This window comes from Candida dubliniensis, chromosome 1 (assembly GCF_000026945.1).
Source record: "Candida dubliniensis CD36 chromosome 1, complete sequence".
Lineage (NCBI taxonomy): Eukaryota > Fungi > Ascomycota > Pichiomycetes > Serinales > Debaryomycetaceae > Candida > Candida dubliniensis.
In genome coordinates, this window is record NC_012860.1 from 158,087 (window position 1) to 180,650 (window position 22,564).

Sequence of the window (22,564 nt, forward strand, 5' to 3'; positions counted from 1 at the left end):
TTAGTTTTAGGACTAAACCATTTTTGACTTTTTGCCCCCCCTCCCCCCATATTTTCTCCTGTTCATCGTCCATCAAGAAAAAAGGGGCGAGGGGCGAAGGACGAGGGGCGAGAGGCAAGTGGGGGGGAGGGGACTTAATACCTTGATTTTAAATCAATAACTAACTACAAACCATCACCCAACAAGTTATCTTAATTATCCATCAAGATATGGAGATTGTTAGATTTGATCGTTAGTCTCTATTTTTTTACTTAAATATAAAAAGAGGAATTCTAAACTATTTATAGAGGAATTAGAGTTTAGACGATGTATCAGAATAGTGTCAAGTGACTCTACTACCTAACATCCCCCCCTAGTAAAGAAAATAGAGATATCGTACCACCGAAACAAAGGAGGTAACGACTGAAGTAGAAGGAGAAAAGACATAGAAAAAGAGATAGAGATAGAAAAAATAACCAACATCACCTGGAAAAAACTAGGAAAATTACTTCAACGGAACTGGAAGACCATGGGCGGAAACATAAGTTTTAACCAAGTCCGGGGCGGTTCTCAGCAACGCTGATGCCATATATTCAACAATTTCGCCGTCAGGATGAGTTGTTGTGGGAGCATGGCGAGCAGCTAATCGAAATCCACGACCGACCTTGCGATGACCCACGATAGCAACAACATCAACAAGAATAGACCCATCTTTGTAACGTTTCCACGCAACTGGTTCGGAGGGGGCCACAAGATAATTCGAGGGGACCGTTTTCTTTAACCGGAGTTGTGAAATGTGAAACGTAGGATCACCTCTATAGGACGATGGCATTTCTAAAGTATAATTGACTAACCCACTTTTAGAGAGGATTGTAAAAGGTCCAGAAAATTTAGTCCGTAATTTGGGGACAAGCACTGAGTCGTGGCCATCAGGATGGCTATTGAGAAAACGGTTATCAACAAAAACTTCAGAACCAATCTCAAATTCAACATCCGTATGTTTGGCATCATAATACTTTTTGGCAAGTTGAAATGCGGCCGCATGAGCAGCTACCGCGGCATTCGTGTAGCGAGCAAGCAGCTCTGTAATATCTAAGGCTTGACGAGAAAGAGATTCCTGGTTGTGTGGAAATAACATAGCAACTGGAGACTTAGGAACATACCCAAGGTCCACCTCAAATGGACTTTTGTGATCTAAACTAGTCAGTGGTTGGGAGTTAAGCACATATTCAGCAATGGGAATTAACGTAGGCCATTGGGAATTTTCCGTAATATATAAGCGTAAGTATGTTTCAATCAATTTATTCCGATTTTCGACCCGGCCGTTGGCTTGCTGGTGCATAGCTACTGTGAGACGGGAGCGCACGTTAAGACCTTTGAACACCGATTGAAAAAAATCACTTCCAAACTGGGGCCCACGGTCCGAAGTAATGGACTGTGGTAACCCGTGATATGGAAAGTATTTGGTCATAAACAAGGTAACAAAATCTTCAGCCGAAAAGGAACTTGAAATTGGGTATAAATGTACTCTATTGGTAAACATATCCACTATAGTGAGAATTGCATTAACTGTAGCGTTTTCATGAGTGACCGTCGGGAAACCACTAACAATATCTGTCGCAATATCAGTCCAGCGACCGGCAACCGGGTGGCTGGCTTGGAGTAAACCGGCAGGAGCGTGAGAATTACTTTTGGTGCGAGAACAAACGGTACACGATGCGACATAATTTAACACCGTGTTGTACATATCTGGAAAATGAAATTTGGTGCGGATATCTTGATACCAACGACGGACGCCAGGGTGACCAGCAGCGGGAGACATGTGTGTGTGCCAAAGGAAATCTGGTAAGACACGTTGCGGAATACAAAGTTTAGATTGGTAGTAAAGTAAATTGCCATCTGCCAGTAAATTATAATCGGGAACTTCTGCCGGAGACTGACAACATTGTTCGTACAACGAGGAGAAAGTAGGATCAGCTAAATAAGCGTCTTTGAAAAGTTTGAGCCAATCATCAGTTAAGGACAATTCAATAGAGGCACCTGCAGTTGAAGGTGGAAGAGGTTGAAAGGCTGGGTTGCGACTTAAATGATCCGCTAAAACATTTGACGCACCTTCTTGGTAAAACATTTGAAACTTGTAATGAAAAAGGGAACTGATCCAACGTTGAAGCTTAGGATCGAGTTCTGAATTGACAGCAGTAGCAGACAAATACCTGTTGAAAATTTGGGGAATAGACTTCTGGTCGACAAAAACTTTAAAGGATCTACCTTCAAGGTAATACCGAAACTTTGCAAATGCCCATTTGACAGCATAAAACTCCTTGATGTGAATATCCCATTGATATTGATTATTCCTGAATTTTTGCAGCCTGTACTCAATGGGTCGAAACTTAGAACTATCAGTGGGATCCCGCTGTAAAAGTACAGCAGCAACAGCAAACTTAGAAGCATCGGTATGTAAGTGTATGTCGGCATCTGGATTAAATGGAAGTAACGGCATGGCTTGTATCAAAGCAGATTTCAAGTCATGAAACGCTTGTTCACAGCGTGTGGACCAGTTAAAATGGACATTTTTCTGCAATAAGTCCGTTAATGGTGTAGCGCGAGCATTGAAATTGGGAATAACTCTTGTAAATAAGCTAAATGGCCCATAAACGCTCTGACATCGTCTTTAGTGGTTGGGATTCCTATCAGTTTGATTTGACCAATAGAAGTGTCAGTTGGCGCAATGCCATTGGCGGAAATAGTATGTCCGATCCAAGTCACCAGTGGTTGACCAAATACACATTTATCCCAATTTAAAACGTGTGAATGTGCATGTAACTTGGAGATGACTTGAAAAAGGTGTTGATAATGTTCTTTGAGTGACGACAGGAAAACCAAAATGTCATCTAAATAAACACGTGTAAAAACAGCAAACTCTTGTAACAAATCAGCAACATAGGAACCAAAGACCTGTGGGGCATCAGTTAACCCGAAAGGGAGAACTTGGAAACAATATGTCCCCCCAGGTACTCGAAATGCAGTATGTGGCTGCGTACTCTCATGTATTTTTAGCTGATAGTATCCTTGCTTCATATCAAGTGTTGAAAAGATTTTAGCATTATGTAAGCCGGGAACCAAATTCTTAAAAGCTGGTAAGTGTGGGGGAATAGGAATAGTGATGGCATTTATGGCTCGATAGTCCAAAACCATACGAAATTGGCCTGCAACTTTCTTGGGAACGACTTGTGCCACTGCATAAACTTGTGAAACGAATTTTCTAATGAAACCAAGGTCTAATAATCGAGCAACTTCCTGAGACAAAAATTCAGCTGCCGCAATGGAATATTTGGGAAGTGGTCGGTTAGGAGGACGGGTTGCTTGAGGATCAATGCGAATTTGATAATCGGACTCACGCGATGGGGGAAGTGCAAGTAATGGTGATGACGATTGGAATTTATGAAGCATAGTTTGGATGTCTTCAGGAATATCTTGGTGGTCGTCATCTACACGAGCATTGTCAGTATTTGAATAGAAAAATTGTAAATCTGGAGTCACGATGGGGATGTCAAAACGTCCAAGCTTAAACTGTTTCCCAGGTTGACAAAGAACACCATACTTAAACCAAAAATCTTCTCCCAAAAGAACTGGAGCAACTTGTGAAGAAAGGACATGGAATGTGTGTGTGAATTTGGTAGGAATCCCGGGAATCGTAAATTCTAAATGAACTGTTGAATCAAAAATTGAAATAGGGCCTGATGAAAAAGCTGTCATATGCAATCGGTCTTGTTTAGGCGTGACCTTCAATTGAAGTTCCTTCACCAATTCAGCCGAAACAAAAGAATAGGTGGAACCCTGATCCCAAAACCCTGTCGTGGTGTAAGACCCAATGAGAATTTTAGAGAAATAGCTTCTCTTATTAGAGCTAACTGCGGCGGATAACGTGGTGACAACTGGAGGAGGGCGTACCGATCGTGGTAACCCATTTCGCAAATAATGTCGAACTTTGGCTGGACGTTCCAGTGGCTTGTCAGGAAGCGGTGGTAAAATCTCATATAAGCCAGCATCAAGGACGGCAAAAAAATCATAATATGAGCCACAAGTGTTAAAAAGAGCCAATAATTGTGACTTGATGGAGGGAGTGGAGAAAACTCCTGAATGAAGAAGATATCTCATTACTTTTTGAAACCGAAAGTGAAGATATGGTAAACTGTCAAGTTGTCTAAGAGCTTGTACCACCTCGTAATAAGTAGTTGCTGGGTTCACTAAAGTCATGGCATGATCATGAGCGTCGACAATATAAGTCTGTAGAACTGTAGGATCAACATTCCATTTAAGAAACCAACTGAAAAACTCTCTATGGGACTTGAATTTCCGGAACTGGTGATGTTCAGCACGAAAAGCATCTGCATCAGCCCAATGAAACTCACTCGCAGCGGTCATTAATTGTTTGTGAAGTAAAGGACCATTGAAACTACCAAGACGCAACTGTGGAATAAGGCTTCCAATGAGATTCTTCCGGCTAGAAAAATCCAACGCATAAAAGCGGTAACTTGGTAAAACAGTGGTGTGCTTTTTATCAACTGTAGGAGTAAAACGATGATAAAAAAATGTGAAAAAGGAAAAAGGCCAAAGCACACAATATCCAATCCTAGCAAAACAAGAAAAGAAAAAACTAGCCAAAATCTGAAACCAAGTAGTGCGCCGAGTCGGAGCTTGGTGAACCTTATTGCGACTAGCTATTTGATTGATGGTAGCAGTCAACTTCTCTAAACCTTGTACTTTGACTAAAAGTGGGGATTTGGGTTTAGGAAAAAACCAGGAAAACACGGCTGAGCCTGCACGAAGAGGCAACAAGAGGAAAAACAAAAGAAAATTAAAAATAGTGATGGCAACAACAAGAACCGAAAAAAATTGAAACATCCATGCAACGGATGTATGAGCGCCAAAATTAAAGTTCCATTGGTTGGTAACCCAACTTAACAATTTGATGCCAACTTGAAACCATTGAGGGGTATTTGGAGTAACAGTAATCAGATTGACCACGAGGGACCAATTGTCAGTAAGGTCGTCGACTTCAAGATTGTCCAAAGTCTTACAAACTGGGGACTTAATAGAGTAGACACCGTTAGACATAAATGGACTAGAGGACTGATGAAACTGTGTAATAGTAGAATGAAAATAAATTTCGCTGAGCCACTGGGGAAAACGTAAGTTAAGATCCAATGGAGTGGCCTTTAAGATCCACAACCAATTTTGTGGGGTCCACACTAAAGTAGTAATGGCCCATACAAGGAAAGCTAACGCACTGGAGCGTGCTACTCTTAAAACTGGAAATTGTGGTCGTCCTAAAGTATGGTTCGGTAATAGGACCTCCATGTTAGATTTGATCGTTAGTCTCTATTTTTTTACTTAAATATAAAAAGAGGAATTCTAAACTATTTATAGAGGAATTAGAGTTTAGACGATGTATCAGAATAGTGTCAAGTGACTCTACTACCTAACAGAGATGATGGTGGTGATATGGAAAGTTATATTCAATATTGTTATTATTTACTAGCCTCACTCACTTACTTACTCACTCACTCACTCCCTCATTTACTCCCCATATCAATTGGTTTCGTATATTTTATTTTATTTTATTTTATTTTATTTTATTTTTTCAAATTTTTCCATAATTTTCATAATTTTCATAATTTTGAATTAATAAATGATACTGATGATAATAATCATAATCATAATGATAATCATAATCATAATGATAGTTAATCCACATGGTATCAATATTACCAAATGATTTTTTCTTCTTTTTTTTTTTTTTTTTTTTTTTTTTTAAATGCTGATTATAGACTTATTATAATTCTATTATATGATTTCTTTCATATATTATTGTCAATTTATAGACAACTATCATATATCAATCAATCAATCAATCAATCACTATTATTACCAATTTTTTTAATTATTTTATTTTGCAGATACGTAAAATGGAGAAACTAAATTAAATTAAATTAAACTAAATTAAACTAAACTATATATATATATATATATGAAGAAACAAAGAAGGTTTAAAATGATCTTTGATTGCATTAGTTGTAAAGTGTTACTTTCGTTAGTTTCATTAATTTCTTCTTCATCTTGTTCTTATTCTTGTTCTTGTAGTAGTAGTAGTGGTTGTAGTAGTAGTAGTTGAAAAGAGAGTTGAAGAATTTTCATAATCTCCAAATAGGGAAATTCATTGTCCCAAATTGGAACAACAAAACAACTATGTATATATATATGTATATATAAAAGTCATGAAATAGTTTTAAAATTGAAAATACAAAGAAGAAATATTTATCTCTTGTTGTTGTTGTTGTTGTTAGTCGTCATCGTGGTGGTGGGTGGTGATAGTAGAAAGATAACTTTATAATAAATATACTTTAATGATATGTGTGGTGATATATATAGAACACCATACCAATTGAAATCAAAAAGTTAAATAGTTTTAAGATAAAGTTATTATTATTATTATTATTATCAAACTTGATTATTTGTTAATTTTCAATGTCAAAGTATTATTACTTATAGTGTAAAAAGGTTCATATCTTTTTTTTTTTTTTTTTTTTTTTTAATCCATTTTACATACTCTTATTCTTATTCTTATTCTTATTCTTCTTTCTTATTCTTGTTTCTTTCTTTCTTGTTTCTTTCTTTCTTGTTTCTTGTTTCTTGTTTCCCATTTTAATTTATAATTAATTAAAGTTATTATTTAGTATTTAGTATTTAGTAAGAGCTCTTATTATTAATGTAAGTAAAACAAAATAATGACAAAAAATCTTGCTTAATTTATTCCTGATTTTGAGATTTTCTTTTTTTTTTCTTTAAAAAAAAAAATGTATTATTTGTTTCCAATAATATGTCAATAATCAACTCTCTCAGTACTTATATATGTATGTGTATGTGTATGTGTGTGTGTGTGTGTGATTGTTCTGTTTGATATTAATAATAAACATTGAATAGAAATTTATCAATATAAATTATTATTAGTTGTTTTCGATTCAATTCAATTCAATTGATATAATTAACATTACCAATACAAATTGTGTTTATTTTTCTTAGATAGTAACAAGTTAATTTCTAATCAGTCTATTCAATAGATATAAGTATCACCCTATTATATCTAACATGTCATGATTGTATAAACAATCACAACACAACACAAATAATGACAACCTTTGTTTTTTCTTTTTGTTTGTTTTTTTAATAGTTTATATATATATATATATATGAATTGAATTATTCAAATTACTTTAATTAACTTATGAATGATCTATGATGATGATGATGATGATCATATAATAATAATAATAATAATAATATTGATTCGTTGATAATGTAATGTGTATAATATAATATTGTTGAATTGATTCCATGGTTATATATATTATACATATCAATTGTGTTTTTAAAAAAATTATCATTGTTACATGATACTAATCATATTATATCATATAACCTCGTATAAGCCCTTTTATTGTTATAAACTTATTGATTATTTGATTATTTGATTATGTAAATGTAACTATGTAACTATGTATATGTGTTTGGTTGATAGTTTTCAGAATTCTTTACGTGCGTGGGGGGATGAAGGAGAAAAAAAAAAACAACACAAATCAACACAAATCAAAACACTAACAATATTTTTCAAATCATCTTTCACTTTTCATTCTAGATTTCAATTGAATAGTTTATATTCTATATATAATATGTGGAAATCTCTACTAGGTTTAGATAATGATGATTCTAAATTAATTAATCAACCAACAATAGATTATAATACTATTTCTTCACCATCAAAACAACAACAACAACAACAACAACCACAACAACCACAACAACAACCACAACAACCACAACAACCCCATAATAACAATCCATTGAACAACAAACCAAATAATCAAACATATGGAACTGTAATTGATTATTCTGACCTTGAAGACGATAATGATGATAATGATGATTATGAATACCTAGATCTAGATAATGATATCAAAACTAATACTCGATTAATTAATCAATGGAGAAACAACAAAATCCATTCCAATAATCGTACTACTACTACTGTTGATGCTGTTGATAATCAAAATGGATCATTCAATTATTATCATAAACCTACATCTACATCTATATTTACTAATGTTTCATTACCTGATCAATATCCTGGGAAATTTCCTCATTTAAATAAACATACTCATAATGATTTTAAAAAAAATAATTCAATTGATTTATTATCACTACAAGATTCAAAACAACAAGAAAAACAACAAGAAAAGGAATATGAATCAATAATTGATGCAAAAATTCAAGCATTACAAAAAGAAATTGATAATAATAATGATAATGATAATGATAACGACAACAAACCATTTCAAAATATTACCACTACTAATACTACTAGTAGTAGTAGTGGTAGTGCTAGTAATATAATTGATGAAATTAATAATTTACAATTAAAAATAACTTCACAAACAGAAACATTACGTGAAATAAATGATTTAATAGATATTTATGAATATGAATATGAATATGAAATTGACTTATCATCATCAACAACATCTATTAATTTACAAAAATTGATTATTAATTATAAAGATTATCAAAATTTGAAAAATGATTATATAAATGAATTAAATCGAGTTAAAAAATTATATGAAGCTTATTATTTATTATTTAATCGATATATAACATTGAAAAAAGATTATAAAAAAAAATACCACCAACAACACCACCAACAAGACAAAGACAAAGAAAAGGAAAAAGACAAGGAAAAAGTGATATTGTCTAAAAAGAAGAAGAATAATGATGATGATGATGATGATGATGATGATAAAGAAATTGGAAGTAATAATAAGAATGGTCATAAATATGATGATGGTAATATTATATTAATAAAAGAGAAAATTAATCAAATTAAATTTAAATCTAATGATTTATCAATTAAAAATATATGTGATGAATTATTAAATGATGTTACAAAATTTGGTAAATAAATAAATAAATAAATAATTGTTATTGTTATTGTTATTGTTAATTTGTTTTTTTTTGATCTCTAACCAACCAACCAACCAACCAACCAATGTTATACTATCTATCTAGCTGTCTAGTTGTCTAGTTGTCTAGTTGTTTAGCTGTTTATCTATATTTGATTTGGGAATCTTTCTCCTCGTAATTTTCATCTTTAACAACAACAACAACAGTCCGCACACACATTCTGGTAAAACTGAGAACCCTTCTTTTTAGTAAAAAGAAAAAGAAGAAGAAGAAGAAGAAGGAAAAATAAAAAACCTGTTGTTTTTCAGGACGCATTTACCGATTGGCGTATTAATGCATAATAACACAGTACATACCGTTGTTGTTGTTTAGCGACAGAAGAAGAAGAAGAAGAAGAGTGTATAATGAATAATGAATAATGTACTATGTAATATGTAATATGCAAATGAGTTTATATGTCCATGGACAAATTAGCCTAGAATTAACTAATAAATGTATAATCAAGTTGTTGTTAATTGCTGTACATATTGCAACAACAACAAGGACTACTATTATTTTACTAATGACTTTTGTTGTTGTTATTGTTATTGTTATTGTTGCGTTGTTTTGTAATGATAATTTAATATTGATTCATTTTGAAAGCATCAAATTTCAACATAATGGAAGAAGGGAAAGGAGGTGATTTAATGTGTCAAAAAAAAAAAAAAAAAATTAAGAAATTAATACACAGAGTACAGAGTACAGGGTATAGAAAGGGGGTGTGTGTGTGTGTTAGAATATTTCCAAACACCAGAAATTACTGCAAATCCCATATAGTTCTTTTAACTAAAGAATACACTAAAATCATTAAAAGTTCTTGTGATTAATGTTAGACAAAACAAGGCGTTCAAGTAAACACCCCACCCACCCTTTCTGTACTCTCATTCTTGTTCTTATTAGTTTGTTCAGTTATTACTTTCTTAATGATTGTTAAAGAATTTGTTATATTTTACGAGATGGAAAGGAAAGGAAAGGAAAGGAAAGGAAAGATTCAAAGAATCTTTTTTTTTTTATTTTTTTATTTTTTTTTTTTTTTAATTATTGGTGTTAAATTTAGAAGAAGAAGAAGAAGAAGAAACTATGTCGATCTTTGTTTTAGTTTTTGTATTATTTATTTATTCTCATATGAAACTGAACCCATAATAATAATAATAATAATAATAATAATGATTGCTGTAGTTATTTAATGGGGTTGTTGTTGGGACAAAAAAAAAAACCCACACCGTATTTACGATAAATTTATTGAAGATAGATCATCATCATCGATCATCATCATCATCATTATCATTATGATTCTATTATTATGATTCTATTATTAATTGACTTGTTTTGGAATATTAATTGCAATCATTTTTTGCATCTTTGATTCGATTAATGTTTCACAAAGTTCAAAGATTCTTGAAACATTTTAATTATAACATTATCATCATCATCATCATCATCATCTATATATTACGTTTTCATTAGTTTTCATTCTTTTTTTTTTACAAAACAATACAGTATAATACAATACAATACAGTATATTATATTATATTATGTTATTGGAGAGAGGGTGTGATATGGGGGGAAAAAAAAAAAAAATTTGGGAATACTAATTGTAGAAATAAAAACCATTTTGATTACTCACGTGATGATAAAAGATAGTTACTACTACTACTCTCACAATAATAATAATTTATTTATACATTTTGAAACAAGAAAGCAATTATTATTATTTGATCTATAACATACATACATACATACATAACATCTATTATATCTATTCTTCTACTTCTTGTTCGCTTAAGATTCACTTTTTGAAATTGAAAGAAAAAAAAAAAAAAAAACATAAAGACCAATTAAGTATGACAATTATTCGATTCGAATTCGATTTGAGTTAAAACTGTTATAAATGTGGGCGTTGATATACATTTAAATATATATACATATTTATGTATGTATGTAAATTATTTGGAGTGAAAAGAACATTCCATTCTAATCTGAAACACAAACATTTTCTTGTGTTGGAATTTTTTTTTTTTCTTTTTTTTTCTTCCTTCCTTCCTTCCTTTCTTTCCCGCCTTGTGTAAGAAAGACTTTACAATTAATTGCTACTATTCAAGTAATGACTTACTACTACTAAAGCTACTCCAGATCACCTCTTCTGTTCCACTTTTTTATTTTGAGCATTTGTAATTAATCCAGATTTTGAAATACATTATCAGCAGAATTTAATGACGGCGGGGAGAGGGGGGGGAGGGGGGAGCAGTTCCTAATAAGAATTCCTTTTTTTTTTTTTTTAACGGTGTGAGTTTGTTCTTTCTATCAATGTCAACACAAATCAATTGCATCATTCCCCAATATTTGACATCAAAGGAAAGTTAGTTAGTTAGTTAGTTAGTTAGTTAGTTAGTTAGTTAGTTAATAGTTAGATGAATGATAACTTTTGGTGTCAATTTGAATATTCCTATCAAAAAAAGAGATCTAAACCTTATCCACATAATAATAACAGGATAATCCTCTATTATAAACTATGGGTTTAATACCTGCCAATTTAATTGGCCATTTTTTTTTTTTTTTTTTTGCAACAATTTGTTTTTTTTGTTGTTGTTGTTATTATTATTATTATTCTTTGTCAATCACGTGACTTGCACCTGATTAGTGTTATATTTTTCATTATTATCTATCAAATTATTCTACTACAATTATTATTATGATTATTATTATTAGAATGATGTAACGTGTTATTTATTTGTATGTATCCTTATAAATGATTTTGTTGTTTCTAAATACTTTGCAACTAACTAAACATTAAACATTATTATATGTTTTTTTTTTTTTTTTTATTTATTTTATTTTTTTTAGAATTTCCCATTTAATAAATTTTTAATCATATCTTTACCAGTAAAATAAGCTGTCAAATAAAAAGTATGAAAATCCATAGTTGAAGTTAAAGTATCTAAAAATCCAAATGGTAACATTGCTGGAATCCAACCTTGAGCCAATTCTAAAGCAAATGATTCACCTGGCATAGAATATTGTTTAACATGACCTTTTGGTAAATGATGTTGATCACCTGGTAAATAAATTTCTGGTATTAATGATCCAGAATAAGCTGCTCTTTGTTCACCAGTTAAAATTGTAAAATAATCATCAGCAAAATGAACTCCAGTATGACCTTCAGTACCAATTGCTGTACCAAAAAATATTAAATATTCCGAAATTGATGCATGTAAAATAAACATTGTCCCCATTGCTCCTCCAGCATTATTATAAACCCAATCATTAAAATTTAAATCATTAATAATATTTGGGTATTGTTTTTGAATTTTGAAAGTTAAATCAATCATAATGGCAGTAGAATTACCATCAGAATGATCTTTTAATGTTTCTTGAACTAATTGTTGTAATATTTCTTTATCAAATAAATAATTAGTAGGTAACCAAGTATAAAATAAATAATTGAAAATAGCATATAATGCAATTGGAATAATTCCTATTAATAATAACTTCATATTGATACAGGTTTTTTGTTGTTGTTGTTGTTGTTGTTGTTGTTACTGAATGTTTCCTCCAAAGTTGATAATGGTTTATCAATAATTATGACTATCCAATAAAACTATTGACAAAAGAATATACTATTTAATAATATAATCTGATAATTGATGATGTTTGGTTTGGTTTGGTATTTTTTTTTTTTCCAAAGATTTTTTTTCAAATTTTCAAATTTTTGTTCGTTCGTTCGTTCGTTCGTTTGATCTTCTCCATTTGGCAAGTTATTATCATTGTCGTTTAAAATCTCATCAATCCACACACTCCTTAAAAAAACTTCTTCTTCTTTCTTTCTTTCTTTCTTTCTTTATTTTTTTTTTTTGTTTATACGATAATACAAAAACTATTCGGATACCAGATATTAATATCACAAATCATAACAACCAATCAACCAACCAACAAACCAATCAACCAAGAATCAAGACTAATTTATCCGATTAATCAATTAATAATTTTTTTACATCACATCCTAGTAATTATGAAATCAATATTAATTACTACTGGAGCCACCATTACTTTCAAATCATTAATTGAAATAATTTTATCACCTCAATTTCTTAATAATTTAATAAATTTAAAAATTAATAAATTAATAATACAATATGGTCATGAAATTAAAAATTCAATTAATTTAAGTGAAATTTTTTTCAATGAAATCATTAATAAATATAATTTAATTAATTTATTTAATCTAAAACGGAAAGAAATTTCTACCATAGGCAACAATGACAACGACAACGACAACGACAACAATGATGACGACAATGACGACGAAGGAATACAATTATTTAAGAATTGTGATATTGAAATTTTGGCATTTTCATATAGTTCAAATATTAATAAATATATTGAAAAAATTGATTTAATAATTAGTCATGGAGGTACAGGATCAATTATTGATAGTTTATATTTAAATAAACCATTAATTATTATTATTAATGATAAATTAATGGATAATCATCAATTAGAAATTGCTCAACAATTTAAAAAATTAAATTATTGTATATATTATTCAATTAAAGATTTAAAAAAATATGTTAATGTTAATGTTAATGCCAATGTCAATAATAATGATAATAATGATAATGAAAATATGGATAATAATGAATTTTGGAATCAATTGAATCAATTAATTAATGGGAATTTAATATTGAAGAAATTACCTCAAACTAATGGATCAATAATTGAAACCATAATTTGTGAAGAATTAGATAAAAATTGATAGAAGAAGATATGCGGCCAGGGGGGGATAAGGGTATTTATACTTTTTATGAAATGTAAATAAATAAATAATCTTTATTTATTTATTTATTTAATCATTATCAATCATAACCAAGTTGTAGGTTTAATTTAAACGTATTCTTGTAAAAATTCCAATGATACAATTTAGTGTTGTTTTTAAAATCACGTGACATTGGTTAAATATATCTGGTCGTGTTATCTTTCAAAAAAAAAAAAGGATTGTTGGTTTTACACAATTTCAAATTCTTTTGAACTCTCTCCTTCTTCTTCTACTCCTTCTTCTTCTTCTTCTTTTTAATCAATTGAACACCTAAATCTGTGAAGGGACTTATGAATAATCATAATATCATATTGGAAATTATTAATGATTCATCATTATCTAAAATAGATAAATTATATCAATTACAAAATGTCATAACAACATTATCAAAGAATGATCTTATAGAATTAAATGTATCATCATCAATATCAATCAATAATGAATGTTTTAAATTAATTATTAATTTATTAAAAGTTGAATTATTAATGATAAATTATCCTAAAGAACCATTAATTAAAACAATAATGGAACAAGATTTATTAATGAATACTACTGGTGTTAAATTAACAACAACAACAACTCATGAAAATAATTTTAATAATATTAATGATGATCAATTGATAAATATATTTATTAAAACAAAATTAAATGATTTACAAAGTGATTATCAATATTTATTTAAAGAATTAAAATATGATAATTTTATTGATTTAATTAATAAAAAAATGTTAATTCTAAATAATCTCAACAACAGTAACAATAACAATAACAATAATTTTCGTGATTTAAAAGATAAATTAAATTTGAAAATTTTACAACTTTATTTACTTTCAAATTATGATTTCCGAAATGATAATATTTTAAATCATTTAATCAATGAAATTCATGTCCAACAACAACAACAACAACAACAACAACATCTGACTAATACTATTATCAATAATCCTAGTATAGAAATATTAAAACAAGTACAATCACAACCATTTGTATCATTTGAATTATTTAATATCATTATAAATCATAATTTTAATAATGGTTATTATAATATTATTAATCAATTAATGAAATTTGATAAATTATATCATAATATAATTGAAAATAATATTATTAAATTAACTAATTATTTTATAAATTTAAAAATTAAAACCATTTATCAATTATTTGAATTATCTTCAAAATCAATAATAGATAATTATCCTATTATTGATATAGAATCAATAATTTTTGATATGATAATTAAAAATAAATTTAAAAATATTACTACTATTGATCAATTGAATCAAACTATTAATTTCAATAATGATTTACAGAATAAAATTAATAATAATCAGCATGATAATAATAATGATGATGATGGTATAAAATATATTGGAGGATTAGTTAATGAAGCATATATGAAGATTTAATATACATGTCGAAGGAAAGTTAAAGATAAAATCGTATGTTAAACAAAAATAGTAAACAAGATAATAAAAATAGAGGAATAAAAGACAAATTTATAGTAGAAGGGATTGAGTAAGAGAGTAGTAGAGAATAAGATGAGTCATAATAGGATGAGTCATAGAGATCGGTTCATGACAATACATGTATATATATATATATATATATATATATATATATTGATAAATTGAGTAGTAGGGCAAATAAGACTGATCATGAAGAAAAGTTTTCGATTTATACATTAAGTTTCTCTATTTTAGGAGTGATACCTATAGTTTATATACTATTCAAGGTAAAAGAAGAAAATGATTGAAAAAAATGTAAAATGTAGGAGCATGAAGAGAAGGATGTATATAAATGACATATTAACATACCCTACGCATAAAATTAACTAGGCCCTCTCCTTTAGGCTCTCCTTTAGGCTCTCCTTTAGGCTCTCCTTTAGGCTCTCCTATCAAGATAAGAAAATCCTAAATGAATTGAAAATATCAATAAGAAGTTTTTTCTTTAGTTTCAAAAGGAATTAAATCCCTCAAAAAAGAAAAAGAAATAATCAGGAGTTTAGTCAGTATATATATATATATATTCTCTTTTTATGTCAAATATATATTTGATATCTCGATGGATGATTATGTTTTCACTTTGATTTTGATGATTTGGCTTTGATTTGGCTTTGATTTGATTTGATACGCGCGATTAAAAAAAAAATTAAAAATTAAAAATTTAGAATTAAAATTTTAAACATTCAGATAAGATTTGATTTCCAACGAATTATTATCGATAAACCTTCTAATTAGTTAATATTGAAATCTTAAATATTTTACTTCTTGTTTCATTTCATTTTATTTTTATTTTTTTTTTTTTTTCATTCATTTGATAAATAGAATTAGAAAGGAGAATGTTAATGAGGAGCGAGATTTCCTTTCCTTTCCTTTCCTTCTTCTTGCTATTACCACTTTTAAGAATACTCCACCCATTATTTCTACATATATGGAATTAATGGAATAAATTCCCTCATTTTATAATTTGATTTTGGTTAAATTTGATTATTCTTGTAAAAGATGACCTAACCTATACTTATACCAATCCTCTTATAGATTTAGCCGCTAAATGAAGAAAATAATTCCGAGCTTCTTTCTCTCTGTTTAGTTTTTCTTTTTGCCCCACTTCCCACCCCCCCAATGATCAAATAAAATAATACAATCCTATATAAACCTCCCCATATCTCCCATCTCTCATCATTTCCTCTCTCTCTCTCTCTTTTACTTATTTACATATTCAGATATCTTTTCCCCCCTTCCCCCCCTTCCCCCCCCCCCCCTTAGTACTGTGTTAATCATGTCTGATGAAAATGAAATAACTCCATTATTATTCCCATTTACATCTCATCGATCTCGAAGATCAAGTAAATGTTCAGAAATCGATGAAAATGAAATTGTTTCATATGTTCAACAACGTAGACAATCAATAGCATCAGTTGGTCATGATAAAATCCCTAAATCATTTGCTTTACCCGTGACTACTGCAACTGGTGCAACTGGTGGTGGTGGTACCACAACTGGTGGTACCACAACTAGTGGAGTTGCTTCACCACGTTTAACTCGATCAATTTCTCGAAGTTCATTAATATCAGGGAAATCTTATTCAATTAATGATATTATTGAAATTCATCAACAAGAAATTGATCCTGAACCTAAAACAACAATTTTTAATGAAATTAAAGTCATTATAAAATATTCATTACCATTAATTATAACATTTTTATTACAATATTCATTAACAGTAGCTTCAGTATTTTCTGTTGGTAGATTAGGTTCAACAGAATTAGCTGCAGTTAGTTTAAGTTCTATGACAGCTAATATTAGTGGGTATGCTATAATTCAAGGAGTTTCTACTTGTTTAGATACTTTATGTGCTCAAGCTTTTGGTAGGAAAGATTATAATTCTGTTGGAGTTCATTTTATTCGATGTAATTATTTATTATTATTACTTTATATCCCAATGGCAATTTTTTGGGTTTTCGGAACTGAACCTTTATTAATTCTTATTATTGGTGAAGAATCTATTGCCATGTGTAAATTAGCAGGGAAATATCTTAAAATATTAACTATAGGATTACCAGGATTTATATTATTTGAAAATGCTAAACATTTTTTACAAACTCAAGGAATTTTCCATGCTTCAACTTTAGTATTAATTATATGTGCTCCATTAAATGGTTTACTTAATTATTTATTAGTATGGAATAAATCAATTGGTTTAGGTTTTATTGGTGCTCCTATATCAGTAATAATTACTAATTGGATCATGTGTTTTATGTTATATGGTTATATATTTTTTATTGATGGTTATCAATGTTGGCCTCAACAATATCAATATTATAAACTTTATCATAAAATTTTTTTCCAACATTGGAATAAAATGATTAAATTAAGTATACCAGGAGTACTTATGGTTGAAGCAGAATGGTTAGCTTTTGAAATTATAACTTTCCAAGCAGCTAAATTTGGTACTGAAGTATTAGCTGCTCAATCTATTATTAGTACTACTTGTGTTATATTTTATCAAATCCCTTTTGCTTTATCAATAGCAGCAGGAACAAGAATTGCTTGGTATATTGGTGCTGCTTCAAAAACTGCTGCTAAAAAATCCACTTATGCAGTATTATATACAGCAACATTTATTGGATTTTTCAATTGTGGATTTATGTTAACTTTCCGTCATAATTTAGCTTCATTATATAGTGAAGATAATATTGTTATTGAATTAGCTACTAAAGTTTTAATTGTGGGATCAATTTATCAAATTAATGATTGTTTATCATGTGCCACTGCTGGAGTATTACGAGGTCAAGGACGACAAATGATTGGTGGAATGGTTAATTTAATTGGTTATTATTTAATTGCTTTACCATTTGCTTATACTTTAGCATTTATTTTCCAATATGAATTATTAGGATTATGGTTTGGAATGATTATTGCCTTGATTTTTGTTTCATTTATTCAAACTTATTTTGTCATTACTAGTAATTGGAAAAAAATCATTGATGATTGTATTGAAGAAGCTATTATTGAAGATGGTAATTTGAATATTGATGCTCATTCAATATTACCTAGTATGAGTAATTCAATTATTGTATAAAAATGAAGATAGAAAATTGCTAACAACAACAAGAACAAGTCTCTCATTAGATAACAAAACAATATATAGAGAAAAAGAAATATGCTGTTTTCTTTAATAATGTATATTTATAATTATGTTAACCATACATATATATATATGAAAGGTAACCAGGTATGAATTGGACAGGATAACGTTAGTGGGGTGAGATGGGTGATAATGTAATCAACTTTTTTATATATATCTATAATACAGAAATAGCTTTCAAAACAAAACAAAAACAAACAATCAATCAATCAATTAATAAATAAAAACAATTAGAAGAATGGAATAGAATAAAAGAAAAGAAGAAAAAGAAGAATGTATTTTATAACTAAAAAAATACCATAAAACTAAAAGGTTCACATTCTATGACCACCTAATTGTAATAATGATTTAGCAACACTAAATTTATTAGGTGTAGTAAATTGTTGATTACTTAATGGTGATGAAGTAAGAATATCTTGTTGTTTTGATGGACTATTAATATCATCATTTTCTTCTTCATTTTTGTCTTCTTCTTCTTCTTCTACTTCTTCTTTCTTGTTTGCTGAATGTTTGTTTTTTTGAATAATTTGTTCTTGGTCAATATCATATTCGGTTTTTTCATCAATAACAATAGTAGCATTTTGATCTATAGTAGTATTATTAATAGTAGTGTTTTGAATAATCGTCATTTCATTATCTTCATCAATAGTAGTTTCATCATTACCATAACTGTTGTTATTGTTATTATTATTATTAGTAGTAGTAGTAGTAGTAACTAATGGAGCAGCATTATTAAATGATCTTTGAAACAGAAATTGTTTCATGGCATTATTAGCTCTTCTAATTGGAGTTTTCAAAATCTTATTAATTGATGGTAATGCGTTATTGGTAGCGCCAAGACCAGAATAATATGAGTTTTGTGTATAATTGTTATTTTTGTTGTTGTTGTTGTTACTGGTTGTACGATCAACGGTTATTGATGGTAATCTAGTAGCTCCTATGTTTGTGGTGGTGGTAGTAGTACTGTTTTGTGATGATTCTTGTTCTTGACTATGTGGATAATAAGTGAAAAATGACATATTATTGCCACCACTAATCCCTTGAGATGAAGGAGCACTCATATTATTATTAAATGATTGACTACCAGCTGCAGTAATATCTAAATGATTAGAATGTTTTAATTGATTATTGCAATGTATGATATCATTTTGAATTAAAGGTAATTTCTTTTGATTTGAACAATAATAAATGGAATTTTTCTTAATTTGAAATAATTTAAGTTTGGAAGATTTATTAATTTTGTTATTTTTAGTACGTGAATTAGCAACTTTATTTAAAGTTGAAGTAGCACTATTAATTGTTTCACCAACTTTTTTATTTTTCAACATTTTTGTTTTGTTGAATCTTGGAGTAGCATTTAAATTGACATTAATAGAATGAGAATAATAATTGGCAGTGGTGGTGGTGGTGGCGGCGGTTATTTGTTCTGGTGGTGTAGGTAATGATGCTGTTGATGATTTAAACATGTAATTATTATTGTTGTTGTTGTTGTTGTTGTTGTTGTTAGTAGTGTTTGGTGATTCATAAGCCGACACCGGTGATGTTCTGTTTGAAGTTGGAGGACTTTCAAGTGACCCCAATATTGAATTGAGTTTAATTGCCATTGATTTATGACCATTACTTTTATGAATTTTATGGTTATAACTATTGATGTAATTTTGGTTGTTGTTATAGTATTTTGTGGCTTTGAGGCGTGTTTGTTTGTTTTGTTGAACTTTATAAAGAGCCAATTGCAATTTTAATTTCAATTTAGTAGCAGCTAATCCAATTGTATCATTTTTAAACGCGTCATCAGTGGATTGAAGTTTCAAATTCGATGGAGATGACGACGACGTTGATGATGATGATGGTTTATTTGATAACGTCGATCTATAATCAGAAAAACTAACAGCACGTAATGGTGAAAACTTTTTATTCAAACTAGTTGCTGAATGAGCAATTGAAAATGATTTTGTTATTAAATCAGGTTGTCTAATCCTCATATGTGAAGGACTAAATAATTTAGATTTGGGTTTATTTGTATTGTATAACGTTGGGCGTTTCTTGTCTTTGGAAGGGGTGTTTGAAGGTGATGAGTTCAAATGACTATCCTTAATTGTTGATAATGCAATTCTATTAGTTGTTAATGACATGATTTTTTTTTTTTAGTGGGGGGGGGAGAAAAAAGGACGTGACGGGTATTACTTTTTTGTTGGTTAAATGTGGATAAATTTTCTCTTCCTTAAACTTCAATTGAACGTGTAAGTGTGTGTATTAGTTGAAGTGGTTGTTGATGATGTTATTGGAAATGTGAAGAAACAAAGTTCAACAATCAAAAGTTGGTGAATGAAGAAAGGAGAAATAGAATAAGAATAAGAATGAAAATGAAAATGAAAATGAAAATGAAAATTGAATTGAAAAATAACAGGACTGTTTTTTTTTTTTTTGGGTACTTTGTAAGTATTATTATAATAAATAATAATAATAATAACAAGTAGGCTAGTAATTACAGTACAAGAAGATGTTAGAGGAAGAATTTAAGGAAAGAAATTTAGTCAAAAATTTTTCGTTCTTGTTGATTCTTGTTGTTGTTGTTTTCAAAATTGGTGTTTTTGGTGTTTTTGTTCCACCATTATTTTATTAGGCTCCCAATTTTGAGGCACAATTCTTTTTCATAAAGAGGGTGTCAATACCAAATTACCATTTTAGGCATTGTTCAAAACAAATAATAAATCCACCATATGCACACACACGCACACACGCACACACGCACACACGCACACAGATACACAGATACACAGATTTCCAACTATTATCATAACCATTAGATCATTCCAGTTCGACAGTAATCAATCAACCACCATTCCATATTTAGTCAAAGAGGGAATGTTGATGCAACCGTTAAAGATCACACTGAATTCAGTTTGAACTGATAAGTCCTGGCTATAGAAAGAGAGAGAAACAGAGATATCTCAAACGCATCTGTTAGTTGATTATTATTACGTGTGTTTTAATTTCTTGTTTCTTGATTATATTCATTTATTCGCATTTCCTCCTCATACGTCAATTATTATTTTATAATCATTCGAGTCATTCCTAAGATCGAAACAGTTCGTGTCAAAAAACTAAATGTACTAAGTTGTATAACAACAATTTGTTAGTGTTCAATCAAGTATGATCTAATTACTATACTTGGTTTAACCGTAAATATTTTGATATCTTTAATTTTTGGAAACAAGGTTTCAACTAATTATTGTTTACCTTCTCTTGTTATGTTATTTCTGATCAATTTTCCCATCCTTTATGTTCGTATTCTTCTAACCAATGTAAAGCACGCGCTTGAATCTTTCTCGCGCGAGAGTTATTTTCATTATTATTATTATTATTATTATTGTTGTTGTTTTGTTTATTTCGGCCTGTGATGGTTTTTTTGCGTCGCGCTCCCTCGCTCCCTCGCTCGCTCCCTCCGCAAAAGAAAGAAAACAGAATCATCCATCAAACTCAAAAACACGCTCTGTAAATTTTTAATTCTTCCTTCTATTGTCTTTACAACACAATGGCGACACAAACATTTAATCTGCTTTTCAATTTTAGTTAATCTACAACTTCTACTGTAACAACAACACCCTTTTTCAAAACCCTTGAACTAGAGAGTATCAACTACTACTACTTAACCTCTCCAACAATAGAACCAATGAAAAAAATAATAATATAGATCTCTAAATTTCGTGTCTACTTTGTAACAAAGGTATAAAAAAAGATGTTTCACTATATTTACCAATGGACTATAACTACTACTCGTCTAATCGAATACGTTTCATTGACAAAAAAACAACGGGGTTTGGTGATTAAGGTAGTTTATAGCAGCAACAACAACAACATAACATCAATCTATTTTTATTTAGCGTGTTTTACCTAACAGTTGACTACACTAGGGGAGGAGGCTAATATAGTTTCCATTTAATATTATTATTATTCAAGAAAAAAAAATATCAATTGATCAACTTATTTGATTGGCGACGATTTGAATCAGAATTCCCTTCTTTTCTTCTCTCTACGTTATAATATGGAAATGCTATAAACTGGTGAAG

At 29.6% G+C, this 22,564-nt stretch overlaps 8 protein-coding genes across 8 annotated transcripts, besides 1 other annotated feature; 4 read left to right on the top strand and 4 right to left on the bottom strand. All coding sequences in view use genetic code 12, as the record gives it.

Annotated features, from left to right (window-relative positions):
* Positions 1-217: 217 nt before the first annotated feature.
* Positions 218-5,467: a mobile genetic element.
* Positions 485-2,479, bottom strand: CD36_00720 (transposable element gag-pol protein, putative; the record flags this gene model as incomplete). The annotated part of the gene is made up of 1 exon (XM_002416704.1): positions 485-2,479. The coding sequence occupies one exon, from the start codon at positions 2,477-2,479 to the stop codon at positions 485-487; it is 1,995 nt and encodes a 664-aa protein (XP_002416749.1).
* On the bottom strand, positions 2,569-5,340 carry CD36_00730 (transposable element polyprotein, putative; the record flags this gene model as incomplete). Its single annotated transcript, XM_002416705.1, has 1 exon — positions 2,569-5,340. The coding sequence occupies one exon, from the start codon at positions 5,338-5,340 to the stop codon at positions 2,569-2,571; it is 2,772 nt and encodes a 923-aa protein (XP_002416750.1).
* A 2,068-nt stretch (positions 5,468-7,535) lies between the features above and the next one.
* CD36_00740 (conserved hypothetical protein) lies at positions 7,536-8,993 on the top strand (the record flags this gene model as incomplete). Its single annotated transcript, XM_002416706.1, has 1 exon — positions 7,536-8,993. One exon carries the CDS (start codon positions 7,536-7,538, stop codon positions 8,991-8,993), a length of 1,458 nt encoding a protein of 485 aa, XP_002416751.1.
* Positions 8,994-11,874: 2,881 nt separating this feature from the next.
* On the bottom strand, positions 11,875-12,528 carry CD36_00750 (c-8 sterol isomerase, putative; the record flags this gene model as incomplete). The annotated part of the gene is made up of 1 exon (XM_002416707.1): positions 11,875-12,528. One exon carries the CDS (start codon positions 12,526-12,528, stop codon positions 11,875-11,877), a length of 654 nt encoding a protein of 217 aa, XP_002416752.1.
* Positions 12,529-13,043: 515 nt separating this feature from the next.
* On the top strand, positions 13,044-13,787 carry CD36_00760 (UDP-n-acetylglucosamine transferase subunit, putative; the record flags this gene model as incomplete). Its single annotated transcript, XM_002416708.1, has 1 exon — positions 13,044-13,787. One exon carries the CDS (start codon positions 13,044-13,046, stop codon positions 13,785-13,787), a length of 744 nt encoding a protein of 247 aa, XP_002416753.1.
* A 350-nt stretch (positions 13,788-14,137) lies between these two features.
* CD36_00770 (conserved hypothetical protein) lies at positions 14,138-15,253 on the top strand (the record flags this gene model as incomplete). Its single annotated transcript, XM_002416709.1, has 1 exon — positions 14,138-15,253. The coding sequence occupies one exon, from the start codon at positions 14,138-14,140 to the stop codon at positions 15,251-15,253; it is 1,116 nt and encodes a 371-aa protein (XP_002416754.1).
* Positions 15,254-16,625: 1,372 nt separating this feature from the next.
* Positions 16,626-18,428, top strand: CD36_00780 (MATE family transporter, multltidrug/sodium efflux pump, putative; the record flags this gene model as incomplete). The annotated part of the gene is made up of 1 exon (XM_002416710.1): positions 16,626-18,428. One exon carries the CDS (start codon positions 16,626-16,628, stop codon positions 18,426-18,428), a length of 1,803 nt encoding a protein of 600 aa, XP_002416755.1.
* Positions 18,429-18,808: 380 nt separating this feature from the next.
* Positions 18,809-20,626, bottom strand: CD36_00790 (conserved hypothetical protein; the record flags this gene model as incomplete). Its single annotated transcript, XM_002416711.1, has 1 exon — positions 18,809-20,626. One exon carries the CDS (start codon positions 20,624-20,626, stop codon positions 18,809-18,811), a length of 1,818 nt encoding a protein of 605 aa, XP_002416756.1.
* Between the last annotated feature and the right edge of the window lie 1,938 nt (positions 20,627-22,564).